At 39.3% G+C, this 24,751-nt stretch overlaps 1 protein-coding gene across 1 annotated transcript in view; it reads left to right on the plus strand.

The window, feature by feature from the left end:
* The first annotated feature begins 10,814 nt into the window (after positions 1-10,814).
* CRISP1 (cysteine rich secretory protein 1) overlaps positions 10,815-24,751 on the plus strand; it is a 55,295-nt gene continuing 41,358 nt past the window's right edge. Inside the window, exon 1 of the mRNA XM_058669713.1 lies at positions 10,815-11,000. Within this exon, the coding sequence (XP_058525696.1) occupies positions 10,815-11,000 (186 nt within the window). The remainder of the gene's footprint in view (positions 11,001-24,751) is intronic.

Here is a 24,751-nt window from a genome sequence, read left to right on the forward strand (position 1 = left end):
CTGTCAGAAAAGTTTATCCTTCAGACACATGTTTAACTAACAACCTCATTTTTCCCATCTTGTCTCAAATAGTTACTTCTCCATCAAACCTGCTGGAGTCCAGCTCCAGCCAAGTTCAGAGCTGGAGAAGGGGTGTGGAGTTCACGCTAAGAAAATACATGAGCACTGTCACTCAGTGCCCTCTTGTAACAGCTCAAGAAGAAGCTGTCCTTTTTATTTTCTCAGACACATCACAAGCTTCTACACACACAACCCATTGTTCTATTTTTACTTCAAGACTAAGGCGGTATGTACAGACATTTGGTCATTCTGCCTGTACTTCAGGGCTAAGCAGGTGCCCCTACAGATAATTCTGCAAAATAATGTATTCATATTCTTCAAAGCAAGCCTTTATTTAGTCTTCAGTAGTAGCCATGGGGTGACAGCCAGGACTCCAAGGCCAAGGCACATACGATTACCTGCTAATCAGTATTATATTCCTACCACATTTCTATTTCTACAATTTTCCCATCATTTAATGGGAAGAATAGGTTACAAAGAAAAAAAGACATAAAAACCCAAGACAAAAGTTTCAAATGCTAAATCCCCCTACAACTATAGGTTCTACAACCCCATAAAGAATGAAACAATAATTAAAGACCTATTTCTTTAATAAAAGCATCCTTTATTCCTCTAGCTAAAAATTATAAAAGCAACTAAAACAGTTACACTTTCTATGCTCCAAAGAAATTGCAAAGACAAGCTAGCCTTTGAGATCACAGTAACTATAATTATTGCCATTTTAGTTTCAGCTCTTACTCCCATCACTTGCATTAATATTTAGGATATTTATCAAGCCCTTCCTGAGAAGGTGTGCTACATGTCTGGGCCAGATTCTGAGGCAATCGTTAAATACCCAATAAGGGGTCCAGAAATGGCATGGGATTAATTGTGCTCCTGTGTGTAAATTATAAAAGGCCCACTCACTAAGACATTATCAGCGACATTAACTCTCAAGCTCACATCAGTTGCAAAAACCATCTAATGGGCAAACAAGAATGCCTCAATAGATTACAGAATTCTTAGAGGAGTGTGTGAGTGTCCATGCAAACACGGGGGGTGAAACCACATCAAGGTGGTCAGAGAGACATCCGCTGGGTCCTGCCAAAAAGCTGAAATTGCCCCTGGGCCCTGCCAAACAGGGGAGCTGTTCTCTTTACACCTTCTTGTCATCCACACCTACTGCACGGACACCAACACAAACCTGTACTTTCCAGCATATTTAGATTTTTGTTAAGATTTGTTAATTTATTATTTGGAGGGAAGAATTGCACAGCAGGATAGGGAGAGATTTCTTCCACAGATTGGTTCACTTCTAAAATGATCACAATGACCTTAACTGCTCCAGTCTGAAGCCCAGAGCCAGGAGCTGCTTTTTTGTTTCCCACATGGGTTCAGGAGAGTTCACTTGGGAAATCTTTCACTGCTGTCTGAGACAATTATCAGGAAGCTGATTCAGAAAATAAAGCAACCATGAATCAAACCTGGTGCTCATATGGAATGCCGAGACGGCAGAGGCTTAAACTGATGCTCTATGGCACCATCCATAATATGTAGTGTATTAATCCTGATTGCCACAGCATCACCAATGCTACTTAGACTTTAAGAATAGCTCTTCCCACTGCAGCCATGTTGGTACGTGAAGTCCAGGTTATCTGCTCAAAGGTTAGGGTGTCTGAATCTCCCAGCCACATGGCTGTGGCTGGCAAAACTTGTGCCAGGCCAAGCTTCTTGCTGGGACTCATAGCTCCCTAGCTACCACTGCCAAGTGGTGGACAAATGCTGGGCTGGAGGGCTGCCAGAGCAACAATGGGGCTGGGCTGCCTGACAGTGATCTCTGGGGTCTTAGGGTTTGGAATTACTGCCTAAGGACATCCATGGATAAGGCCACATTACACGTAGATGAGGAATGAATCTGGAAGGACTATCAATGACATTACCACTGTACTTACAGGTGAATGAAGGGACTGAGACCTGGTGGTTTGGAGGGGAGAGACGGAAAGATCTGTATGGGTCAGACACATGCACCAGCCCACATGGGCATCCAGAGTTGTGCTTGTTAGCATGGAACATTGCTGACTACCACATGTCAGCCAAGGTTGGGAGCCTGTCTAGCAGAACTAGATCCCAGTATCTGACTGAATGTCAGAACAGGGGATGGGTCACATTTGACAGGGCCATGACACTAACCAGGACACAAGAAAATCAGGTCCAGAGGCAGATTTTGTGGGGGATATGTTTGCCAAACCCTGTGGAAATGCAGGTCTTACTGGTTAGCTCAAGAGTTAAGCTGGTAATGAGCTGAGCTAAGTGTGACCATGAAACATGCCAATACTCATTGTTACAGGGTCCGAGAATAGTCTGTGAAGGTCCAGGCTGCAGCACCCACATTTGCATCCTAAAACAGGATATAGGGCAGGCCGGGATGCAACATTCACCAGCTTATACTAGGCCAAAATGGAGGAGCAGACTATGCTGGGCAAGGGCCTAACACCTGCTGGCATTCATGAGATCTGGGTCTGTGAGTGACCTGAGTGGAGGAACCTGGAACACTCCCCTAGTGGGACATAACTTCCGCTGGTGAGCACATGATCCAGGCCTGGGACCTGGGCAGTCTGGGTAAGGTAGATCCAACTGTTGGCTAAGGTGTGGGTTGGCTTTGGAAGGGGTCAAACTGGGTAAGGCTGAGCAAACTTCAGCCAGCAAGTGCAGAAATCAGGTTGGAGCACAGGCCATGCTGGGTTAGGCTATCACAGCCAAAATACCCATCAACAGAAGACTGGATATGAAAGCTATGGTTCATCTACTATATGGAATACTACTTAGCTATTTAAAAAAATGAAAATGCTGTTCTTTGTGGGCAAATGGACCCAACTGGAAACCATTATGCTAAGGGAAATGAACCAATCCCAAAAGGTTAATGCCACATGTTTGCCTTAATTTAAGATGAAATGATGTCAATCTGAAAAATAGTACCTGTAAATTGCAATATTATTTCAACCTCAAACAGCCTGTATCACATGCACTAAGATATTGTGATGTAACAATGAACCAACAATCAATGGGAGTCAGACTGCTTAGGATCTACATCAAAGAGTTATAAAACCTAATACACTTTTAAGACCCTATGTTATTCCATAATGGGTCCGGAGAGCAGAGAAATCTTGCATCTCCTTAGAATGTGTGGGGAAGATGTTAATTATAACCTATCAAGAATACGACAGGTAACTTATAGATAACAGACTTGAACCAGCATTAGACTTAGCAAAACTGTAAAGACATACAGGGGGAATCAAGACTGATCCTGACACTCTCTTAACAGCAGATCAAATGCACAGAGCAGGGGGTGGAGGGCCCAGAGTGGAGCAGGAGGACAGGAGGAGGCTTGTATCCCAACCCTGGAGACTTGGAGATCCCTACTTAGGACTATCAGTATGGGCACCAACGACTATATCAAAACTGCCAAGGAGACCATGGGGAATTGGACTGCCCTTGTAGGTCAAGTACTCTGAGGTCATCCATTCCATTTTAGATCTCCCACATCGGATGGAAGATGCCCAGATCCTTCCTCACAGGATCTAATGTCATCAGAAAAATAGCCGGGAGCCCTGAGTGGACCTCAGAAACAGAAGATCAGTAAACTTCCATCGGGACTCAGGTGGCGAGCTTTCTCTGATCCTTACTTAGCTCCAACTTTGGATCCCCACACTCTCTTGCGATGACCATCAGGGTCGCTCCGGAGCACCCCCCCCAAAAAAACAATATTAGATTAGCTAGACAGAGAACAACAAGGAAAGCTTAGAACCAGACAGGAAATTGTCAGCTTGGACTCACATATACCTTACTAGGTAGGACACAAAGATTAGTTACTCCTCACTAAGGTAGTGAGGATTTCTCTGTACACCCTTCCTAAAACTGTCCTGCGCCTCAACTGTTGACATAGTCCTTGTTAGTATTCTAAGCCAGTTTGGACTATCCTGAAATCAGCCAGGTTCAGTAAAAAATATGCTTTAATACTATAAACTGCTAAATACAAAAATGAAATAGACACGAGACAGCTGAATAGTACCCTATAGCCATTTTAAGGTGTATAAGCCTGTTGTGTATAAACTAAAATTGAAATGTCAGAGAAGTAGTCACAGGATGTGGTTAAGAACCTGCATTTTCTAACACACTGGTCACTCAATACCATGTCAATTAACTCCATAATGTTGTAAATTGTTGTTAATGTTATGTTGTGGCTTTTCATTGGACAGGATGATATTCTGCCAGCTCTATTTTCAGACCAGAGATGGTCTCCCCAAGAAACTGTTAAATTAATCTGGACAGTAAGATGCTGGACTCTAGGTATGGTACATGCTTGCAATGACAGAATCATGACTGGATTTGAACTGTACTACTGCAACAAGGTGGAGAAAGCCACCATGGGGGGAGGGTACAGGGAGGGGTTGGGGATTCCCAGAGCCCATGAAACTGTGACATAAAATGAAATGTAATTAAAATAAAAAATAATGAATTTTAACTATAATTTCTGCTCAAGTTTTAGTCACTTGAGGTTTATGAAAAAATAATTGCAAGATTATTTTTATTATTTCAGAAAGATTCAGTGAGCATTATCTATATTGCATGCATTAATTCATTAATAAACCCTTTTATTTACCTGTAATTTGGAAAGGATTCCCTTCAAAATAATTCCAGAAAGAACAAATAGCTCCATAACTATTGCTTCCAAAGGCAGAAAATTGTCTTCAAGAGCAAATGAGTAAATGTTCAACAAAGGTAAAGGACAGTTTCCCAGAGTGCAATTCAAAGACCAAGCACCAAGATGGCAGCTGCACAGCTCTGTGAAGGAGAAACTCGCTTTGTTTCTCAGCTCAAGTAGGCCTGGCCCAGATACAATCAGAAGTGTATTTGGTGTCATGAAAAAGGCTGACAGCAGCCTCCTTCACATGCCTCTTTTTCAGCAAATTAGGACCCTGTGCCCCATGCATGTATAATAATGGGGCTTCAGATAATACTTACAGTGTCTGGACATGGTTATGTATACCAAGCATATGCATACATATTCTATTTCACAACAATGAAAGAGAACAGAAAAGTATCACACATGTACTCTATATAATTTCACAAGTATATTTTAGGTTGTATCAAAAGTCTTATGAGATCCTATTTCACCTAATTTTAAAAATAGATCACATTGAAGAAAAGAGGTTACAATCAATACATGATTGAGTTTGTGGTTTTGATTTTTACATATTATCCATATACTGTTATTATATTTAACTTCTAGGCATCATGTCAACAAGAATGATTATGTCTGTTTATAACAGATCTAGATTTGCCCCTCCCTAAAAAGGGATATACCACACAAAAAATAAATAAATAAAAATAAATATTTCATTTTCAGTGTATTCTGTAAGAACAAGTGATAAATTTCAACAACTTTATCAACAATATTTTCCATCACCTTGTACAGCTCACACTAAAAAAAAATTTAACCTTGCATTGCTTCAGTTCCCATCTTCTGTGCCTGTATTGCTGCATGCTGTAACAGAAAACGTTTACTCTGTGGTCATCTTATAACCCTGATTTAAAGTTTTTCTGTTTTGCTCTCTTTCTCAGTACCCAAAATGGGATCTTTATTACAGTAATATTTCCTACCATTCCTGCCACAGCTTACTTATCATTTTACAAAAAGACTTCAACAATGAACTATTTTGACTGTAGTGCAGAAATGCTGTGTTCTGTCTGCCCTCTGAATATAGCTATCCATATTGTCTTTTTTCCCCAAGTTTATTTATTTATTTTTATAAAGACAGTTGCATTGGGACATTCCATAGGTACAGTTCCAAGATGACAACCATGTTTCCATGCCTCATTTCCAATTCTCTTCATCCATTATCCCACCTCTTTTCATTAACTTTTCCAAAAATATAATTTTAATATACTGCATTCACAAGCTTAAGCCACCATTGACTGTATTATTCAACAAATAAAAGGTAGGAAGACCACAGTTCCATGGAGTATACACAATGGCTAAAATGACAGTCATTTCACAAAATGTCTATTTCATTCCTGTAATGAGGGATTTTTTTCCTGCCTGAGGCTAAGCTACTACCTCTAAGCATGTCTGTCTTCTAACTGTCTTCTGACACCTCACCCATTATTTCTTCTCTCTCCTTTTATTTCTTCTTCTCATTCTATAAATCTATTTAAGTTGTGTCTTCCAAAAAGTCTGTCGATGTATGTTTTTTGTTGTTATTGCATCTTTCTCATAATAATACAGCATCTTTTACTCTGCATCCAGCTGAATTACTTCCTTAACTTGCATTTTTTTTTTGGATGCTGCTGTGTCTTTGTTTTCTTCCTGATACTGAATATGAGGTGTGTTTTTTTGCCTATGTTAAAGACATTACTGAAATGTTATAATTTGTAAAATTTTTATTTGTTATTCTTGAAAGATAATGTAAATGCTTAATGCTGAAGTTCGACTGTAGGGATCCAGCTTAACATCACTATAACCCGCATGGTCATCACTGCTATCCTGCTCCGTAGTTGACCCTGAGAGTCATCGCAGCACTGTAGAATAAATACAATTGATTTTTAAGGATTTATTTATTTGAAAGGCCTAGTGACAGAGGGGGTGGGAGAGAGAGTCTTCCATGCACTGATTTACTCCACAGACAAGACTGGGCTTGGACAAGTCCAGGAGACATTTGCATCTCCCAACACAAAAAATGGGCCCGTGTTTTGGGGCCACCTTTTGCTGTGTTGCCAAAAGCATAAGCAGGTAGGCTGAATCAGAAGTAGAGTAGCAAGCATTCAAAATGGTTATCATTTGGTTATCAGATGCCAGTGTCAAAACCAGAAGTCTAACCAGCTGTCACTCATCACCCATTGATATCTAAAATATCATTTGATTTTTTACGTTCTTTTTAACAGGCCCATTTCCTCCAGAGTGTTTTTATGTTTACTTCATTATTTACCTTTATATTTAAAGATATTGTATTTTTGCTATTACTTTCTTTATTTTTTCTTTTTTTCTTTTTGTATTTGTATTGGAATTCAGATATACAGAGAGGAGGAGAAATAGAGAGGAAGATCTTCCTTTCTTTGATTCACTTCCCAGATGGCCACAATGGCTGGAGCTGAGCTGATCTGAACCCAGGAACCTGGAGCCTCTTCTGGGTCCCCCACACAGGTGCAGGGTCCCAAAGTTTTGGGCCGCCCTTGACTGCTTTCCCACCCACAAGCAGGGAGCTGGATAGGAAGCAAGGCTGCTAGGATTAGAACTGGCGCTTGTATGGATCCCTCATGCAAGGTGAGGACTTTAGCTACTAGGCTACTTTCATTTTGATGTTACAAGCTTTCCAAATGCATGAAGAGAATTAACACTCTAAATAATTTTGCTATCCATAGATTTTACTTCTTATTATCCCCTCAAAAGCAGTTTTCAAAAATCCTAGTCTGATCAGGAAAAAGATATGAGATATGTGAGATGGGGGATCACAGAGGGAGTACATTGCAGGTAAAGAATGACTTCTGGGAAACTTCTGCTGACAAGGCCACTATATTTGAGGTGAGCAAGGGGTTTGAGAGTTTTCAAGTGGGGAAATGGAAAGATCTTTCTGGGTCAGACTAAAGCATCCACCCAAGTGGGAAACCAGAGCAGGGTTAGACAGTGTACATGAAAACTAGGGTTGGGAGCCTACCTGGCAGGGCTGGACCACAGTACCTGTTAGTGGGTGTCAGAATAGAGGATGGGTCACATTAGGCCAGGCCATGACACTAAACAGCATGTGAGAGAACCAAGACTGGGGGAAGATTCTGAGGGGGAATATATGGGCTTACCCTTGTGGGACTGCAGCACCTGCAGGTGCATCCAAGAATTGGGGGTGGGTAGGAGGGGACATGCAGTCGCCTGGGGACTCACATCCAGGATTGATGGTCTGGCTGTGGAATTGATGTGTCAGAGCTGGCCCTTCTCAGTGGAAAAGACTGAGAAGTGAATGGTCAGCTCAGATGATATGGCAGCCCATCGGGACCTGCATATGGAATCTGATATAATAGCAGAGAAAGGATGAAACAACAAACTCAACAGCTACCCCAACCAAATGATGACAGCAAATATCTGGGTGAATAGGAACTCTAAGGGCAACTATGTGGCCCAATGGACATTGGAAGGCATTCCTTACTCTTGGATCAGTGAGATTAACAACATTTCAAACTAGCAAAGCTACTTTGCTACATTGAGGACCCTGGGTTGGTATCAGGTGGCCATTCCCCATCACTGGATACTGGGGTGATTAGGAGAGTGGGTATGTTTTCTCCCTTTATGTTCCCCTTCCTTGAGATACAGGAAGAAAAGCTTAAACATTTGGAAACAATGATTACACCCAATTTTCCCTAGCTCTCAATCTTCCCCATCCTGATCAACTACATAAACATCATCAAAATTAAATTTTTTGAAAGAAATTTAACATATTAAGGGTAAGAGCTGTGTACTCAACCCAAAAATCAATTCTGAAGATTAATGAAATCTTAAATAAACAGAGTAACATATCATGTTCATTGATTTAAAAAACAAGAAAAATTGAATGTGGGTCAATACAGCCTGAAAGATCCACCAAAACACACAAACGTAGAGACTAGGGAGCTGACTAAGCCAGATATGGGCCTAGCACATGCTGGCATGTCTGAGATCTGGGTCTGGGAGTGAGCCTGGTGGGGAAATCTGGGGAACGTTTCTGGTAGGCTGCAGCTCCTGCTGTGTATTGGTCAGGCTGGGAAAGGCTTCTCTACTTGTCAGCAGGTTTATCGGTTGCGTTGGGGGGTGGACTTGGCAAGGATGGGCCAAACTGTATCACACTAAAGTGTGTAGGAACCAAGAAAAGATGTGGGCTATTTTGAGCTTGACTATCACACATACCAAAATGTATGGAAGCCAGAGATGGTAGTAAGCTGGGTAGGTGAGGATGCAACACTCACCAGCTGGAGTTGGGAATGGAAACTGGCCAGGCTAAGCCGGGCTGGAACATCCAAAAGCAAAGACCAAGCTGGGGTATGGGTTATGCCAGGCTGGGTCAGAGCAACCACCAGCATGTGCCAAAAGCTGTGGCTGGGAGCAGGCCTGGTTGAGGAGCTAAGGGGACATCCTGGTTGGGTTGAAGTTTCAACTGGTGAGTATAAGAGCTGAAATGAGGGCAATGAACTGGCTAGATATGACTGCAATATTCCTCGGCATTGGTGTGGACCAGATCTGGAGTGTGCCTGACTGGACTAGGCTCCAGCATTCTCTGGTGCTGCCAAGAGCCAGTATGAAGTTGGTCAGGCCAGTCTAGGTCTTGGCATCCCCTGGCATACGTGAGAGCTAGGTCTGGGGATGGGCCAGGTTGAGCAGGGCTTTAGCAGTAAATGATAAGAGCCATAATAGGTGTAGGCTGGTCAGACAAGGCAATTTTACCTTCCAGGACAGGAGGTTGGGCAATTCTGGCTGGGCCAAGAACTACCAGTGTACATGAGATTTGCAACTGGCAGATGGCTTGATAAAGGAGCTTGTACAGTCCCTGCAGTTGAACCCAATAAGTAATGCTAGGAGCAGCCTGAGTTGGAGCAACCACCAACATATGTATGGCTCAGTTCTGGGGTCTGGCTGGGCTGGGTCAGTTCATACCATACACTGGCTAACATGAGAAATAGGACGTGGTGCAGAACAGGTCAGGTTAGGCCTCAACACCAGCCAGTTCACTTTGGGCCATGACTGGTGGATGGCTGGGCTTTGCTGGCCAGCAGAACCCACCAGCATGAGCTGGAACTGGGGCCAAGCTTCAGCATCCAATGGTGAATGCCATGGTGAACTGGGTAATGCCAGACTGGGTTACAGCACCCACCAGCTCACATAAGATCCCTGGATTGGGAGTGGTGTGGGCTCCCATAATGGGCCATTGCTCCTGCTGGTGAGTTTGAGAGTTGGAACTTGGGGTGTACCACGACTACAGTACCTGTTGGTCTACATGTGAGTTGGGTTAAGATGAGAGTCAGGGTAGGCTAACTGATCATATCTGCTGGCACATACATAAATCAGACTAAGTGCAATCTGCTTTGACTTTGTTACGGCATCAGCTGGGACAATGCCAAATCCTGGCAAGCTAGACTGCATTACCACTTAGAAAGTACAAGATCCAAGTCTTGGAGTGGGCCTAGTAAAGAAAGTATGTACACCCCTCTGATGGACTTCAGCTCTCACCAGCAAGCATGAGAACCAGGGATGGGGGTAGGCCTGGCTGGACAAGCAATAGTATCCACCATCGTAACTGTGGGCTGGATAGTGGAGTCAGTTGGGATCAGCTAGGCTCCAACACCTATTGACGCATATGAGACCCAAGCTGAATGCAGGACCAGCTGGACCAGTCTGCTATATATACTAGAATGTACTCGAGCTGAGGCTGAGAGTGGGCCTGGTGAAACCTTTTGGACTCACTCCTACTAGGCTGCAGTTTCCACTGGTGTGTGTGAGGGATGGGTATGTAATGGACAGGATTGGACTGGGCTGCAGCATCCATTAGTTTATGTATGAAATGGGGCTGTGGACAGAACTGATCCAGCAACTGCAACTACCAGTGTCTGTGTAGGCTGATATTGGTGATAGACTGAACCATGCCTCACATTGGCTGGCACACACAGGAATCCATTCTGCTGTCACCTCTGCTGAGGTTTTTGTCCCCCCTCAACTAGACCTCTGTTCTCAAAATCCCAGTCATGGAGAAAATCACGAAATGTTCAGTCTGACCGTGGAATGCATGTGTCAGAACCGAGCCTCCTCAATTGCTGAAGTCTATGCAGTGGGCAGCATGCCCAGATGCACATGTGGGTCATTACAGATCCTTGAGGCCTACAGAGAATCTGGTACCACAGAGAGCAAAACAAGTTGGACAATTGTCCTGGCCACGCTTTTACAGCAAGTATCTTGTTGAATGGAGACTGTAAGTGAGCTATGTTAGCTCATGGACCTCGATAGAATTTCATCAACCTTGGAATAATGAAATCAACAACACCACGAACTACTGAAACAACTTTAGCAATACCCTTGGAATATGCTCCACATAGGAGAACCTGAAATCACATCAGATGGCCGCTTCCCACCCCTAGTTCCTAATGCAGTTAAGTGAGAGCAGCCCTCTCCACTCTGTCCCTCCTTTTCTCCAGATACAGAAAGAAAAAATACATAAAAACCATTGTCTCATCCACTTTCCCCAATTCCTTGACCCTCCCCACCCTAATCAGTGGTCCTCATGGGCCTTCGTCCTTCTTAACTGTGCAAATACCATCAATATATCTTCTTTTAAAAAAGAATATTTATCCCAGTAAAAATCCAGTAAAAGATCACACATTGCATTAGTGTTCAGGACTCATTAGTTGTCTTTGACAGTATTCAAATTTTTGACCGACATTTAAAGAATAATTTGAAATTACTTAGGACAAATTATTTGTAAAACATTCAATTTCTGTTGTTGCTTTATGATAAGTATGTGGTATCTGAGATTTAATTTTTGACAGAAATACCATCTGAATAACCGTAATCCTATCACATCTTTAAAAGAAATACATAATGCCAGTTTAAACCATCTTTGAGACATACAGATTTCTCCTGTGTAAAGGAACTCTTGCTTTTTCTTTCTTTTTATTAGATAATAGGTCTTCTTTGGAGATGCAGGATAAATAAAGAAAAGCAACAGATGTTACTCAGGGCTGTCAGAGGCTACCTTTTATTGGAATCAATGTCTGTTAAGTCAATTATGAATTCTCACACTGAATATGAAAAACATGCTTAGAGTAGAAATAAGCTAAGGAAAATTCAATATAGTAAATCTAATGATGTATGCACTGACATGATTTCTTTGGAGATTTCTTGAGAAATTTGTTTCCCATAATCTTAAATGTCCTATGTACAAATGGTTTGGAGCTAGTGTTTATATAATACATTCTATTTGGTGATTTAAAAACAGGTATGATTTTTTTTCCTTTGTAACTCCCAGTAAAAGACAGTATGACTGACAGCTACTCTTAAAGATAAACATGTGTCTCTTTGCAAGGAGCTGCTACATAATTTTAATACAATCTAATCATAAAGAAGCTATCTGAGTTGACTTCATTATACACATTCACACATTCAATCACACCAACATCACTTTTTAAATATCATCCCTTTCAAATGAATGCTGTGAACTTTCTCAGCAGTAAAGGCAGGCATGTGATTTTTACCCATCAATGGAGACTTAATAAATCACCCAACATATTACAGTTTCACACCAAGTTAGCACCTTCATCAGAGAATGAAATCACTAGGGCAAATCCTGCCTACTTGTGAAAGATGCTAATTACTCACCCTCTAAAATAAGACATGAGTGATATGTCACAAACCCTGTACAATGCCATGAAAACTTTAAAAATGAAACACTTAAGTAAAGCCCCAAACAGCTTATTCATACAGAAATAAGGGAGACAGCAAGCAGTCAGGGAAAAAACAATTTTCAGAGATTATGAAATCTCATTCTTGAATGCTGGCAAAATAGTGGCTATTTCTATGATTTCAGAGATTGTTTTTGGAGTCTTTGCTTCTAGTTCTTCAATGCAAAGTCCCATCTGACCACTTCTGAGAGTAACTCAGGGAAACATGGGATAGCTTGTAAAAGAACTGACCTCAGTCTATTCAGCAAATCTCAGGGGTGGCCTATCTGAAGACCAGAAATAATTAGCTCATTTACTGGTGGTCTCTGCAGAAAACCCAGGAACCGTACTGGCCATAGGATGTGAAACGCATGCAGACATTTGCAAATCACCAGCACCACCAGAGCCTGGTTGAGGCGCGCTGAGAGAAGTGTGATGGGAACAGTGTCACTGTCAGTTGGTACCCAGTCTCTGATAGGAGACACTTTTTCCCCTGAAGCTGTCAATTTGTCACCTTTAAAGTATTCAAGGCTCATATTATGAACACATGTTGTTACCTAACATGCTGTTTATGTGCATGATTTAAAAAAAAATCGCTATACACTATGCTTCTCTATTCTTTCTTACTCCTTTAACCATCTGAGCAAGCAGTTAAGACTTCAAAAATCTGTAAAACTATAACCAGACTAACAAAACCAATACTCTGATCTTTCAATCTATCTCTTTAGTCTCACTTATATCTGCTCATGAAATGCAATTATCCCTTTAGATTTTACTGCTTGTTGGCATGTGCAAGTCGCCAAACTAGTTATACTTTACAACTGTAAGGACAGCCCAGAGAAAGCTTGCTGTGTAATAATGACAATGCAACGAATTACTAAATTCCCAGAGACAGAATGCAGAGTCTCCAAAGATGATTTTAGTAAAGCAACTGTGCCTGTTATGGAAGGAAAGAAGGAAGTTGGAAAGAAAAAAAGAAAGGGAGGAAGGAAAAAGGGAAGAAGAGGGAAGGAAGAGAAATACAAACAAGAAAAGGGCAAATTAAACATCCAAACTTTCTTACTATCTTTTTTAATAAGAAAGATTTAAAAACAAAAGCAGGATTTAAAACATCGCTTAACTGTTAAAAAAAAAGAATTCCATTCTTAAATTTTTTTCACTTTACTCGTAAACCATAACAATGCATAACACAAATTAAAGGCGCTTGCTCATTTCATTTGCGGATTATTTACCTAAAATATTTCATGTGTTCTAATCTATTCTAAATTAAAAACATATGTTTCAAAACAAATTTTCTCCTCAGAAGAGAATGAACATGACACAGAAACTCTTATTAAAAAGCATTATACAAAGTAAGTTATCATATCTGTTATTTTTGTATAAAATTATAATCAGAGCCAGAAAGGAGAGATCTTCCGTTCACTGGTTCATTTCCCAAATGGCTGCTACAGCCTGAGCTGGGCCGGTTGTATCCAGGAGCCAGGGGTCAATTATGATTCTCCCACAGGGATTTAGCAGTCCAAAGGATTTGGGCCATCTTCCTTTGCTTTCACAGACCATTATCAGAGAGCTGGAACAGAACAGGAGAAGAAAGACACTGTGCCGTAGCCTAGCGGCTAAAGTCCTCACTTTGCATGTGCCAGGATGCCACATGGGCACAAGTTCTAATCCCGGTGGCCCCGCTTCCCAGTCAGCTCCCTGCTTATGGCCTGGGAAAGCAGTCAAAGACAGATCAAAACCTTGGAACCCTGCACCAGCATGGGCAATCTGGAAGAAGCTCTGGCCTTCTGGCTTTGGATCAGCACAGCTCCGGCCATTGGGGCTATTTGGGGAGTGAATCAACAGACAGAAGATCTTCCTCTCTATTTCTCCTCCTCTCTGTATATCTGACTTTCCAATAAAAATCAATAAATCTAAAAAAAATAATTGGAGAAGCAGAAATAAGAAATAGGCTCCATATTGGATGCCAACACCACGGGCAGAGAATTAGCCTCTTATTTCACTGCACGGGCCCCAACCTACTCTATGTTTGCCTGTTGTTTTAATAACTCTTGCTTTGAAAGTAAGATCTTAGAACGGCAACTCCTTAAAAAAAAAAAAAAAGAAATCCTTTTACCTATCTCCATCAACACACTCCATATAAAGCATAAATTGCATGAAATTTGACTTCATTCCAGTCTTTTATAAACTGTATTATGCTAAAAAAAATCTTCTCAAATTTTTCACATTTAAAAATTCTCCTGCTCTGTACAGCAAAGGAAACAATTAACAAAGTGAAGAAGCAACCAACAGAATGGGAGAAAATTTTTGCACACTACACAAGTGACAGGGGAGTAATAGCTAGGATTTACAAAGTGCTTCAGAAACTCAGGGACAGAAAAAAAAATGTAACAAAATGGGCAAAAGAAATGAACAGAAATTTTTCAAAAGAAGAGATTCAAACAGCTAATAGATATTTGAAAAGATGCTCAGGCTCCCTGGCCATCAGAGAGTGATGTACCCTCCTTCACTGCTGGTGGGAGTGTAGGCTAGTACAACCACTGTGGAAATTAATATGGAGAGTGCTTGGAGAATTGCAAATAAATCTGCCATATGACCAAGCTATCCTGCTTCTAGGAATATAACCAATTGAAATTAAATCTGCATATGAAAAGAGGATCTGTAATCCTGTATTTGAGGCAGCACAATCTACAATAGCACAGACATGGGAACAATCCAGATGTGTTTCCAAAGAAGAGTGGTTAAAGAAACTGAGGCACATCTACTCCATGAAATATTATTCAACTATTAAGAAAAATGAAATTATACTATTTACAACTGGGTGGTCCCAACTAGAGACCATTATGCTCAGTGAAATGATCAATCACAAAAGAACAAATACCACATGCTCTCTCTTATATAAGAAAATCAGCATGGAAAGAGTAACTTCAATAATCCAATCCATACTGGTTTTTTTTTTTTTTTTTGCTACATTGCATGTGTTTTTTTGTTTTTAATCTCAGTTTCATTGGATTACAAGTTGGCATGATTTTTCCCAAGAGACTTATGTGTTTCCTTTTCGTCACCCATATGTTAGTTACTCAGTGGAGCAATTTTTTCACGGTGCTGTAATTTGTTGTTGATGTTGTTGTTGTGGCTGTTCTAACTCATAGCAGTTGTTGACCTTGTTTCATGGCTTCTCAATTATGGAAATGTATAGTGATAGAGTACTGGGGTCCACCATATTCAGATGTGGGGGTATAATGCAATATTCATTCCTGCTTCCAGATGAAAAATGGATTTCCAATAAAACTGTTGGAAATGTGTAGACAATGGGATGCTAGACTGTCTGTCTGTACCAGCAGTGTCGGGGTACACTTAAATAAGAGACTGATAGAACTGTGATTCCTTATGAAGGACTATAGCATTGTAGGAAAATGGGAAAAATCTGTTGGGGGTGGGAGTTTGGGGGAGGAATCCCAGTCCATACAAAATTTTACCACATAATTCAAAAATTCAAAATAAAAATATAAAAACAAAAAAATTAAGAAAATGAAAAAAATTGTCCTTCTCCTTTATTCCTACACCAGAAAGTAGATTCTGATTTTCTCCAGCTCTAACCATTCTTCATGAAGATAATCTTGATTTGATATGAACTTCAACAGAGCAGATAACTGTCCTATAATGAAACTTTCATTATTTTGCCATGTCTTCACCTCATTCTAAGTAGTCTTATCTTTGGGCCTTAAATCTGTTGACATTATGACAATCCAAGAGTGGGCACTAAAATATGTAGAACAAGAAAGGCGTTGTGGTACAGCAAGTTATGCTATAGTTGTGAGTGTCTGCAAAACATATTAGAGGGCCCAGTTCAAATTCCAGGTTCCCTGCTTCCTATCTAGCTTCCTAATCATGCATCTGAAATGCACTAGAGGACCGAACAAGTGCTTAGGCTCCTGCCATTCACATGGAAACTTGGGTGGAATTCCTCACTCCTGACAATGGCCTGGCTTACACCAGATGTTGCAGTCATTTGGGGAGTGAACCTGTAGCCATCCTCTTTCCTTTTTTCTCTTTTTCTCTCAGTCTATTTTGCAAATAAATAAAAATTTTAAAAATCATATAATAGCTTTGTATGATCTGTGAGTTTATTTAATCTTACTTTAAGAAATCATTCAGCTATTTGTGGAGTTAACAGACATTATGCTATACTTTATTATTGAAAAAGAAATCATTCAGGACAAGAGAACTTGAAGAGTGATGATCATGAAATCATAGCAGGAATCTTCCTAATAATAGATAATCCTACTATGGTGACATCACTTTTATATGGGAAAATGAGATTCAGAGCAAGCTAAACCCAGTCAAGGTACCACAAATAATAAATTATAAATTTAGTAGTTTTCACCTGAGTCTTTAGTTGAGACTATGCCAAAAAGTTTTGTGCAGAATAATATTAAAAATTAAATTTATTTCAGTTTTGGAATCTTTGCATGTATGTGTGTTCAAAGTGTTTATGAAAGTGTACATTAAAGAAAAATGTGCATTAATCTTAACAATTTGTTCACCAAATAGACATCTTTTTAAGATTTTTAAATTTATTTATTTTTTATTTTTGATAATGTAGTGACTTAGGCTCAGGATTTCTCCTTCCATTTACACCCAGCTAGTCTCCTCCTACTGCTTTCCACTGTATCATAACATTAGTTTAGTCCTACAACAGACATAAGTCCATCATTCTTCTTTAAAGTGTATCTTGACATTTTAGGTATAGACAATGGTAGAAAGACCAACATCCTTTTTTTAAGATATATTCAACATTTTAATTTGAAGTCCATCTTTTATTCTGAAGTAGAGATTCATACTGTGATGCATCCCCATTTTGTGGTGTGTTAGTCTTCATTATACAGTTACTCTAGATAAATATATGCATATATATGTTTATCCATATATCTGTTTGCTTTGTAGTTTGCATGAATGTTGCCTTATATCAGAGAGAACATATGATGTCTGTCCTTTGGACATTGGCTTATTTTACTGAGCATGATAGTCACTAGTTTGAATAATTTTGTAACAAATGGTTGAATTCCATTCTTTTTAATGCTGAATGGTATTCCATAGAGCAATTTACTGCAGTTTCTTTATCCGCTCCTCTTTTGATGGGCATCTGGGTTGTTTCTATGTCTTTGCTATTGCAGGTTGTGCTGCTGTAAATATAAGATCACAGGTCAGATTCTCACATGCAGATTACATCCTTTTGGCATATTCCTAGAAGTAGGATTACCGGATCATACAGCAGATCAATTTACAATTGTCTTAGCACTCTCCATATTGGCTTCCACAGTGGTTGTAACAGTTGAATAGTAGAGTTACAGGAGAAGGGATAGAGAGAAAAGTCTGCCATACACTAATTTACTCCTAAATGGCTGCAACATCCATTGCTGAGCTCATCCGAAGCCAGAAGCAATGAGCTTCTTCCAGGTCTCCCACATGGGTACATGGGCCGTAAGATTTGAAGCATCAGCTGATGCTTTCACAAGCCACACCAAGAATTTGGATAGAAAGTGAAGCTGCTGGGACTAGGCTGGCACCACAGGCAGAGGTTTAACCTACTATTTCATGGAACTGGCCCCAGAAATCTTTAATTCTATTTTCCTTTAGCTTTTTCAAGTCCTCTCATGCTTGATTCAGTATCATTTTGACTGACCTCAAATTTTAAATTTTTAATTATTTTAAAAAGTAATATGTCCTGGAGAAAAATAGCATATGATTAGAGTCAATGATCATGAAACAATGATTTGCAATTGGGAATATTCATGAAGTGATTTAGATCCCACACATAATGTTCATACTCCAACAGAAACACACTCAAATTAACAAACGCAATACCTGCACAGATACTTTAAGATCATCATCAATGCTCAATATGAAAGATTATGCCCTGCCTTAATAGAACAGAAGGTATAGCCTATTTCTAGTTATTATTCAAGTAGGAATTTTCATCTGTAGAATTTTTCAAATAACATCAAGGAACGTGCTTAACACATTTTCTTCCTATTCTTCTTTGCCAAAGTCAAGGTAAAGTTTAAACTATCATTTAAGAAAATAGGGAGAGAAGGAGGAAAAAAAGCCCTATACCTACAAAACAGTATCATAGAAAATAATAATAAATTAAAAACACTTTAATTTTCAATGCTTTACACAATATGTCAGTTACCTAGAGAAACAGGAGCAAAAATTAATAAACATATTTCTTGTGGCCAGTTCTGTAATGCAGCTAACTGAGATGTCGCTTGTACTCCCAGCATCCCATGTGTAGTCCCAGATCCCTACTAATGCACCTGGGGATGCAACAGAAAAAGGTCCAAGTGCTTGGGCACTGTGATCATGTGGGAGGCCCAGGTGAAGCTGCTGGATACTTGCTTTGACCTGGCCCAACCCTGGCTATTAGGGTTAATTGGGGAGTAGTGAACCTCAAAGCAGTAGAGGGAAAAACCATATTATCTGTATGTTAATCTGCTTTCCAAATGATAAATAAGTATTTTTATTACAAACTTTGTTTCTTATATCTATATCATTCAATCCCCCATGTTTCCTAGAAAAAGAACAAAAATGTGTGTACGTCTGATTTTTTCCTAAACAAGAAGTAACATGAGTGTCTTTCTTCTTGGGATGACGTTCTGCATTACTGATGGTATTGATTCATGAACTGTCCTTTGAGCTGCAATGTAGTAGGTTCATTACACCAAGAATTCCATAGGGCAATGACCAGTATAAGCACTGTTTCAATTTACAGATTATGAAACTCATGTGAAGAGAAGTTAAGACTCTTACCAACGATCAAACAAACAATATTATGAATACTACCTGGATTACAACACCAGTAATCTGATTTCAATTCCATGTTTTGATGCTAAATAAGCTTCCAGTGGTTTGGGGATGAGGGTGGGCAATGTTTGACATAGCCAGTAAGAAAACACTTCAGATGCTACAGTCCATATAAAGTGCTTAGGTTCAAATCTAGCGTCAGATTGTAATTCCAGATTCTTGCTAAGAGTACCATTGGTTGTAGTAACGACTTCAGTACCTGGGTCTCTGCTACCCATCTGAGAGATACAGAATGATTTTCTGACTCCTGGCCATGTTGTCTACTGTAAAAATTTGAGAAATGAACCAATAATTCCTTCCCTTATAAGTAACTAAAGTAACTATTTAATATACATAATATATATACAAAATACAAGCATGTAGGACATTTAAACAAATATATACTTAACCTATAAATTATTGTATATAAGTATAACATATAAACATAGTATGTGAATGCATAGATAGGTATATAATTCTATAGATATAATAATCCCTTAGTGTTGTTTGATGTCTAGACGATTTCTATATATCCTGCAAATGTGTTCTGCCATGAGATATTTACGTTTCCAGAATGAGTGAAAATCAGTGTTACTAAAAATTAAGCACTGACAAAGCAAATGCAGGGACATAAATTTTGACAGACGCAGACAGAGGACATACAAATATGAACAAATAATGAAAGAAGTGTCATTGTCAAGTGACAACTAACAATGGTTTTGCTTAAGTTCTTAAATAAAATTAAATTTAATCAAGTTAATTCTCAGAAATCAGCTGAGTTGAAACTTGGATAAGTGATGACTAGAAAAAGATCTGCAGAGATATGGGGAAAGGAGCAAGAGCATAGATCCTGGACCTCAGCAATGAAACAGTAGCTGCATTACCATCTACGTTGTGTTTCCATGAAAAACATATTAATACTCTATGTCATTCAGAATATTTCCAGAAGACAGTACATTTTATGAGATCCCTGGTAGTAGATTATTAAACCCAATAAAATGCTAGAGGACTAAAAATATTGCATCTAGAAAACTTCATTTCAAAATTCAAAATTTTCACCATCCTTAAAAAAAAAAAAAAGAAAAGGCTCTATTTAATGTTTAATGATAGAAAGGACAATGCACTCTTGGTGTGTCACATTGTGCAGACACTGGCCCCAAAAATCTGAAAGGTTGGAATGTGGATGGGTTCACACCTTTGCAATATGTAAACCTACTAATTTGCATAGATTGAAAAAATCTTTTGGAACATTTTAGAAGTCCCATATGTGTTGCAATAATACAGAAATCATGTTGATAATTTAAATGTTAAACCTTTTGGCAATTATTAGCTTTGATCTCTAGAAGATTTTGTTAAAAACTTGCAAGTGAATAATAGCAATTACTGTTTCAGCTGCAATCTTAGTAAAGAAACTAGATTTCAATCTATCTCACAAAGTATTGTATGTAAGATCATATTAAAATTATGAATGGGGGCAGGATTTGGAGTAAAATGCTAGTTTTAGTTTCCATTTGCAACAAATCTTGTCATTGCTCTGAGGAGCTATGGAAATATGTCAATGGAAAACTGGAAAATATAGTTTTCAGAATTAAGCAGATGGTAAAAATCTCTATTTCTCGTCACTCTCATTTGTTACCTAAAACGTGGTTGTGGAAGATACGACAGTCCACGTACTATTCCTAGCTGAAGCTTTGATTTTGCTTTTGATTCCCCTGAATCTTCCACTAGCTAAATTGCTTTGTATTTGATTCCTGGGAGATACTGGTTGTAGACCTTGTGATTGCTTGTTCTGACAAGGACCAGAACGGCAGCAGTGGTGTCCTTCTCACAGTCGGTGTCACTGTCAGGGAAAGAATGGTGCCAGCAGCAAGCAGTCTGCGAAGGCCTCTCTTGGCATCAGCAATTGTGCTGCTGACAGCTTCTTGGCTCACTCAGCATTTTCAGCACACACTGCACAAACCAGACCCTGAGGGCCTGAATGGGTTGCACCCACATTTTTCCTGATTTAGCATTAAGTAGAATCATGTATGCATAAAGTGATTGAATAAAGTATTCTGTAACCCTCTAAGTTACAACAAAATATTCTTTTATATAAAAATAGCATCACAATGGTCATCTGGCTGGTGACACTTTTTTTTCCCCTAGAAATGATGGCTAGTTGGAGTAGAAGTGACCCCTGAGCATGGAAGATGCCTTGAGAATTGACAGTTATGGGATTCAGGCAGACCAGGTCTTAGGCTAAAAGTTTGCTTTCAAGTATACAACCATTGGAGTTTTAAAAATCAAAGACATAAGTTCATAAAAAGATTGTTGCCTATCATAAATGCTAGAGAAATATGCTTTTTTTTTGTCTTGTCAAGGCAACACATATCAATGTAAGTTCTTCAAAGCATTGATATGTTGTTTTAGTCTTGGCCACAGAAAATATTTTTTATCAACTAAGTAGATTGAAATTCAGAATTTGGCTTTATGTACTTATTTTTATGAGAGAGCAATATAGAAACAGTGTGTGAAATAGACAGATCCCATTTGCTAGATCTCCTATCGAATGCTTGCCATAGCCAGGCTGTATCAGATTGAAACCAAGAGTCATAGAAATCCATCAAGACATTTCACAAGGATGAATCATCATCTGCTGCCTTCCAGGTGCATCAACAAGAAGCTAACTCAGAAGTGGAGGTGATACGGAATGCATGCATCCCGAGCAGTGACTTTCTTCACTAAGCCACTATGCCTATCTGTGGAGATCCAGTCTCAATGCTCTGTTTTCTAACTGCCATGTTCAGGGCTTCATTGAGGGACATGCTGTTTCCTTGCAGATAATAACCTTGTGAAATTCCAGGCTGATACACAACAGAATCACTTCATCCATTCAGTGTTAAAGGAACTAAAATCTCTCCAAGGGAGGGGCAATGCACTTGGGTAACATGTTTGTTTGTTTCTAAGATTAATAGTATTTTCTTTCTTCATATCCAACAGTTCTTGATACATATCCAACTGATTTCATTTCACAGCTTTCTGTTTTTTAAATTCTTGTTATTTTTTTTTTTGGAAACACTTATTCAGTCTTATTCTAATCCCTTTTTTGATCATTTTATTTTGGTTATCTTAGGAGTGATCTCTTATTGGGATCATTCCATGAAACTAATGTTTCTTCTGGCAGCAATAGTTGGGGAACGAATTTCTTGGCTGGCTGGTTGTTTTCTTTCATACGTTTCTAGGTTTGTTTGTTTGGTCTGTGCTTGCTTTCATTGGATTCCAGGCTTCTCAAGTAAAAACCGATTGTTACTGTCTGGAGGATATATAATTAATACCACTCCGGAGTCCGTGCATACTTTGGCTAGGCTTCTGATTGAAGGCTGCCACTGTCCTTTGCTGATAATAAGGCATCTTGCTGCTTGTGGGTGTCAGATCATAGCCAGGGACAAAATGTTTACATCTTCTAGTTGCAAACAGGTGGTCTCTATCCAGTCCTCTGTTCCTTCACAGTGGGTGGGACACTGTTAGATGCCTTCCTTAGAGGAATATAGATATACTACTAGGCATTTCTAGTAGTGAGTCTTTCTAGCTTTCCTCCATCAAGGGACCATTCTGTTTGTATTCATTTCATTTCTGACCCTTTGAGAAATGTGTCTGCTTTTAAGCATGAGTGTATTTTTTGTTTTTAGATTTGTACCAAGAATGTTTTGTCTGCTGTTACCATTTTTTTTAATATGGACATACAGTGTGAACTGTCTCTAATATATTTACCAGAAGAGCTCTCCAAAGCACTTTAAACCGTGTGTGTGTGTGTGTGTGTGTGTGTGTGTGTGTGTGTGTTTGAAAGGGAGAGAGACAAATGCCTACAGACATTGCCAATCCACTGGTTTACTCCCTAAATGCTTTCACTAGCCAGAGAGGCCGGGTCAGACCCAGACATCCAGAAGACAATCCATCTCCGGTGTGAGAGGTAGGGAGTATATTGGCAGAATATACAGAATCACAGGGTAGACTAGCAACCAAACGTGGGATGTTAGTGTCCAACTAATACACAAAATAACCATTCTCTCAAAATATGTTTTTATTGCTTTTCATGGTATGGTTTTATAGGCATAGGAAATTTCTACCATACCTCCCTTGCTCTTTTCCCGGTCTCCCCTACTCCACTGTTTTCCCCGTGTTGTTAGAGCCATATATAATCCTTCAGCATCAATCACAAATTCTACATCCTGCTATTGCACAAATATTTCCAAGACACGTTTATATTTAACTATAGATAAAATAAGTTGTATTCTGTGCATAGTACAGTGATCAAAAGGAATAGAAGCTCTGTCAAATTCCAAAACAAAACAAAATGTTGATTTGAACAGGAAGTTTCTGAGCTCATGTGTGATGATAACAAAGATAATTTTTAATTGGTATAAAGAATACTTTTAATTTTCACTATATTTAACTCACACAAATTTGAAAATTAAAATTAAAAATATTCACCAGAATCTAAGTTTTATATTCAATTATAAATCTGCACATAGACATTTCAGAAATGCATGGAAATAGCAGCGCCGTGGCCTAGCAGCTAAAGTTCTTGCTTTGGACTCACTGGAATCCCATATGGGCGCCGGCTCTAGCCCTGATGGCCCCGCTTCCCATCCAGCTCCCTGCTTGTGGCCTGTGAAAGCAGTCAAGGATGGCCCAAGGCCTTGGGACCCTTCACCGCGTGGGGGACCTGGAGGAAATTCCTGGCTCCTGGCTTCGAGTAGACATAGCACCAGGCGTTGCAGTCACTTGAGGAGTGAATCATCGGATGGAGGATCTTCCTCTGTGTTTCTCCTCCTCTCCGTATGTCTGACTTTACAATAAAAATGAAATAAAATCTTTTAAAAAAAGATTAAATACCTCCTACGTCTCAAGGTGTTTTATTAACTTGATATACCTAAGAAGGGAAAATCTCTTCAGATGAGAGAAATTCAACATTCTGACAACACAATTAATCAAGATTCTTCAATTTTATACATTTTGGCTTACATTTTAATACCTAAAGTACTAAAAAAAAAAAAGATTCTTATGTGCTATTCTGTTTAGAAAGAAAATAAATCTAATACTGAGAAAAATGTAAGAGAATTTCAGAGTTTTACAGTAAAAGATCTTAAGCAAAGATGAAAAAGCAATGGGTTTAAATCCCACTCAAAAATTCCATAGTTATGTGACCTTGACTACGTATTCAACCTCTGTGTCTTCTGTAAAGTAAACTCATTTCGTGGTTTTTGTAAGAAGAAATGCCAAGGGACCAGATAAGCAATTGACCCCAACAGATACAACAAGAGATTATATCATATTCATTTTGTAACCATAAAACTCATTCTAATTGCATAGGTTTTTTCTCAATCCCTTCAACCAATATCCAAGTGCTAAGATATTCGGAACTCAAGAACTTCTCAAA

This window comes from Ochotona princeps, chromosome 1 (assembly GCF_030435755.1).
Source record: "Ochotona princeps isolate mOchPri1 chromosome 1, mOchPri1.hap1, whole genome shotgun sequence".
Lineage (NCBI taxonomy): Eukaryota > Metazoa > Chordata > Mammalia > Lagomorpha > Ochotonidae > Ochotona > Ochotona princeps.